Source organism: Hyperolius riggenbachi, chromosome 7 (genome assembly GCF_040937935.1).
Source record: "Hyperolius riggenbachi isolate aHypRig1 chromosome 7, aHypRig1.pri, whole genome shotgun sequence".
NCBI lineage: Eukaryota > Metazoa > Chordata > Amphibia > Anura > Hyperoliidae > Hyperolius > Hyperolius riggenbachi.
Window position 1 is genome coordinate 127,269,663 of NC_090652.1, and position 5,298 is coordinate 127,274,960.

The 5,298-nt window shown below is 39.8% G+C and overlaps 1 protein-coding gene across 1 annotated transcript; it reads right to left on the reverse strand.

Annotated features, from left to right (window-relative positions):
• Window positions 1-452: 452 nt before the first annotated feature.
• On the reverse strand, window positions 453-4,908 carry LOC137524590 (hemoglobin subunit alpha-3-like). The gene is made up of 3 exons (XM_068244633.1): window positions 4,607-4,908; window positions 2,325-2,529; window positions 453-638 (listed from the first exon to the last, which is right to left on the reverse strand). Exons 1-3 carry the CDS (start codon window positions 4,699-4,701, stop codon window positions 510-512), a joined length of 429 nt encoding a protein of 142 aa, XP_068100734.1. The 5' UTR covers window positions 4,702-4,908; the 3' UTR covers window positions 453-509.
• Between the last annotated feature and the right edge of the window lie 390 nt (window positions 4,909-5,298).

The window sequence follows — 5,298 nt, forward strand, 5'->3', positions numbered from 1 at the left end:
ACCTGTTGGATTATTGGACTTGACTTGCTGTGGCCCATCACCCACCTGCAATACATATGATGTGTGATTCTTCTCTGGATTATGCTGGGTACACACTATGAGATTTTCTAGATGATTTACTGACAGATCAATTATTTCCAACATGTCCGATTTGCTTTCCGATCGATTTTCGAGCATTTTCCAATTGATTTCCTATTAAAGTTACCGGAAATCTATTGAAAAATGCTCGTGAATCGATCGGAAAGCAAATCGGACAAGTTGGAAATAATCGATCTGTCAGTAAATCGGCCAGAAAATCTCATAGTGTGTACTCAGCGTTACATGTTGTTCTGTATCAGTCATTAGATGCATCATCAATGGCACACTCATACTCACTCATTTTAGATAAATAAAATGGCTGCGATTGCTAATCAGTAAGTTTTCAATGAAAAGATTCAGTTCTGATACATTGCTGGTATGTTAACAATGTTTATTGGTTTTTTTAATGATAATACTAGTATGTGATACATTTATCTGTACTTGGAAGTAAGCACATTAGACACAACTGCGAGGAACTTGTCCAAAGCTGCTTGGGATGGGGCATCAAATTCAGCTCCGAAGTGAGCGGCCAATGTAACCTGGATGGAGTGTGACAGCAGCTGTAATGGAGAGACAAGACAGTCAGTATATCACCTATGCCACTTACAATATCAGTATTTGTATAAAAAATGACATTTGTATAGGATTCAGGAACAAGTATTCTAATTATTAATCTGTGAATATTCCTTGTGATAATGTGGTACCATTTTCCCCCAAGGTGCAAATGTTTCCTGAGGTGGCACTCAGTAACAGGGCTGTTTATATCTGTGTAGAACACAGGTGTCAAACTCCCCCCCCCCCACACACACACACTCTCCCCACATTGCAGAGTAGCACAGCAGAGCAGTGTAATACAGTATTTGCCTGTTTCAGCAATGCGTCAGGTCTCTTCTGTCCTTCCCAGCAGCTGCACGCTCTGTGCTTCCATACCTCCAGCTTCTGATCACGTGACATTCATTTAAAGTAAGAGGTATGCAGCATAGAGCGTGTAGCTTTCGGGAGAGCTAAATCTGCACTGCAGAAGTTATATAACTGCTCCACTGAGCTACTCTGCAGAAGGAGGAGGAATTGGGCCCCCACGGCCGCTATAGTTACACCACTTAGTTTGAGACTGTTTATTAAAGTGGTCTAACACCCAGCATTTCAACTTTGCTTTAAAAGATTGCTTACAGCTTATAAACTATTATGCCAGATTTTTTTTTTTAGCAGAAATTCACTGAATGGATTAAACATGACATTTTAGTGCTGCATTTAGCTAGAAATTCTCCTCCGTGCTTGCTTGTTTAGTTACAAATGTATCTATCTACAATGTAACAAACAAACACTGCTCTGAGAGAACAAAGAGGGCTTCCCCGGCAGGCTTTTCTAAGGTCTATTTGTATTCCAAATAAAGATACATTTGTAACTAAAGATAAGAACGGATGCGGATTCCTAGTTAAATCCAACACTAAAATGTCATGTTTAACCCATTCAGTGAATTTCTGCTTAAAAAAAAATCTGGCATAATAGTTTGTAAGCTGTAAGCAATCTTTTAAAGCAAAGTTGTAATGCTGGGTGTTAAACCGCTTTAAATGTTATATCTTAATAAACAATTTGGCCCACCACTTAAACTATGTTTTAGATTTTGACCCCTTACCTGATTGAATTTGACACCCATGAAGCTTCCTGACTAACTCATGACAAATAAATGTTAAAGAGCCACCTGACTAGGAGTCCCTTCATCAGTCACTTTCTACACTAGATACCCTCACAAATATCATCTGTAATCTTCTGAGAGAGGTCAGTATGTACCACACCTCCATGTAGTCACAACAGAAAGTAGATGCAGAGCCAAGCAATAGCATGCCTCAGAAACACAGCATGCTGCTGTCACCTTCAGCTCTGCTGCCTCTGGTCACATGACAATCATTTTGAAGCAGGATTTTATCTATAGAGGAGATCTTATAGGCAACCATAACAGGTCATTATTTTGTAGGGAGTCATGGACTCAGCTAACTGAGAAATGAATTTCATCCCCATGTGATTAATAGGGGAATTTTTCAAACTCAAAGGGAGTGAGCAGGTATCTGTAAGTAACCGAGGAGTAGATTGATCTAGCCGGCATCTTCCATTTTTATTTTGCAAAAACTACAAACATTTTAAACATCATTCGTTCCTGAACTTGGGCTTTAATGTTTCTGTTGAGAAATACACAATAAAATAAAGTTGAAAAACGAATATTTCTTCAGCTTAGCTTTGAGTCTTACCTTGAAGTTTCCGGGGTCCACTCTCAGGTTGTAGGCATGGAGATCACTAAGTTTGGACAGGGCACCATTCAGGTCATCCAAGTGTTTGCCAGCATCTACCAGGGCACTCAGGACCTTGCCACCATGGTTCTGGACATCAGCTGATCCTTTGCTCAGATTAAAGTGACTGAAGTAGGTCTTGGTCTGGGGGAAGCTCAGAAACAACCTAGGAATTGAACATGACATTATTATTATACTAGATCAGGGGTCAGGAACCTTTTTGTTTGAGAGAGCCATAAACGCCACAAATTTTAAAATGTAATTCCGTGAGAGCTAAAGAATATGATTCAAACTGGGACAGTGCGCATGCGCAGCAGAGGGCTCACATCCCTGTTGTCTGTGAGCCAGATGTAGCCATCAAAAGAGCTGCATCTGGCTCCCGAGCCATAGGTTCCCTACCCCTGTACTAGATCCTTCAGGCAAGCTTAGCTATAAAACGTAACTTATTTATTTGTATGGTCACTTAGAAAGCTTTCTCTTGGCATAGGCGAAAGCATAGGAAAGCTGTCCCACATATGCTAAAGTAGTTAAAAAAACCTCTAGCTTCATATAGTCCACAATACCATTACAAAAATATGTTAAAGTAATCCTGACTTTTCCCATGCTGGATCTCTTTGGTGTCTTCAAAGTGTGAGTGTGGCCATGGACAAGCGTGGCGATACTGCGCAAGTGCCGCTCAGGCCCAGCAAAAGGAAGCTGCTCATGCATAGAGGATAAGCCGCGCACAAACGCCCTCCTTCTACTGAGGCTGTGCAAAGCAGGGATACGTCCAGAGCAACGCTCACTGGCTGAAGAAACACATTCAAACGGCTGGGTTCAATGTCTTTAGGCCCTGCCGCTGTCCAGAGGCCTAAAACTATCTTTTGTCCCCTTGACTTCAGGAATACTTTAAGGGTAGGAACACACGAGGCAGAATCACATATGCGTTTTTCAGTATGTGCTTTGAAAAATGCTTATGCGATTCTGCCTCGTGTCTTCATACCCTAAGATTTTTTGGTAAAGTAGGCTCATATGGGAAAATGTATAAATATATATGTATATATGTGTGTGTGTTTCCTACTAATGCAATGGTCTTTTAAAATATATCTCAGACATCTCCTCCTAAGGGATTGCAAAAATATGAAAGTAATGTGAGGAAATATCATCATCTTGCTATAGTATGTCCTGGATAAAGATTACATGAAACATTTTTTTTTGTCTAAAAGAACAGCCTAAATGATCAATAGAATTCTCTGGTCTCATACAACTTATAGTGGGCCATAGAAAAGGAATACAGAAATTGTAAAAGACCATCAGCATGTCTGCTTAGTGGTGCCCAAACATGGTACAATTTTTTCATTTAGGTAATTTTGTTTGATTATCCCGTTAGATCGAATATACAGATTTTTCCAACATGTCCGATCGGAATTTTATTGAAAAAATTGAATAATTGTTTTTCTTGATTGAAAAAAAAAAGATTATTTTCAATTTGAATGTTTTGGTCGAATAAAATTTTTTATTGTACCGTGTATGGGCACCTTTAGTACCCAAATGAGTCCATGGCAGTCAGATTGTGTTCATGCAAAATCTGGATGGCATTTCTGCAGCACGCACCCCAATCCTTATAGCCGTGCATGGCATGCATTAGCTATTCAGGCTGCAAAACGGCAGCCGCAGCCGAATCCCAAAAGTGGCAGCAGCTCCTAGTGGAAGTGAGCCCTAACAGGTACAGGATCCGGCAAGTAATACTGTCAAAAGGGAGTTAGCTATAGCTTCCTCCATATTCCTGAAAATTCAGATAACTTTATTTAAAGGGGCTACATGACAAGAAAGCATGTCCTGATATTAGAGACCAACAAGGACAAAATAAAAATATATCTTTAACATAACACCTTTTATTGCTTAAAACACAACTGAAGCGAGAGGGATATGGAAGCTGCCATATTTATTTCCTTCTAAGCAATACCAGTTGCCTGGCTATCATGCTGATCATTTCCCTTTAATACTTTTAGTCATAGCCCCTGAATAAGCATGCAGCAGATCAGGTGTTTCTGACATTATTGTCAGATCTGACAAGATTAGCTGCATGCTTGTTTATGGTTTCATTCAGACACTACTGCAGTCAGTTTAAAGGATATAAATATGGCAGCCTCCATATGCTTCTCACTTCAGTTATCTTTTAAATTCAAGTCTTGTTGTATTTTACTCCAATTGTAGTACATTTAGCTGACCTTAATAATGAATACATAAAGTAAATAGAATACCTTTCCAGTGCTTCACCGCCAAGTGCGTTCTCGTGTCCAGCGGCTTTGCTCAGGAGGGCTTTAATTAAAGCCTTCTCAGCATCAGAGAAAGTCATCTTTGCTTGTTGTGTGTGGTTGCCGGTAGTTACAGAGAGAGATGCAGGAAAAGTGTATTGTTCTCCTCTGCACTCTCCACTTTTATAGAGAGAAGGGCAGCAAGACCTCCCATGTCCAGTGATCAGATAAAAGATACACCCAAAGGAAAATTGCAGCTCATGTACACTTTTGTGATCATTCAGCACTTTACAGATTGCTGACCTTTGGCTTTTACAAGCTGTGAGTACTGAGTCTTACTTATCTGATTTGTAGAGCAGTAGTAGTCTATGCTGTCATTTGTTCATTTTCTTCCAGAAAAATGAAGACTGCATAAGAAAACCACTGACACTTAAAAAAAAAATTAGAACAAAATGGCTTATTGTTTTTATAATAAAAGAAACCAGAGGTGAGAGGTGTATGCATGGTGACATATTTATTACCTATAAACAATTCAAGTTGCCTGGCTGTCTTGCTAATCCTTTGCCTCTACAGTAATACTTTTAGCCATAGACCCTGAACAAGCATGCAGATCAGATGTTTCTGACTGAAGCTTGACCAGATTTGCCACATGCTTGTTTCAGGTGTGTGATTCAGAAACGACTGATGCTACAAAGATC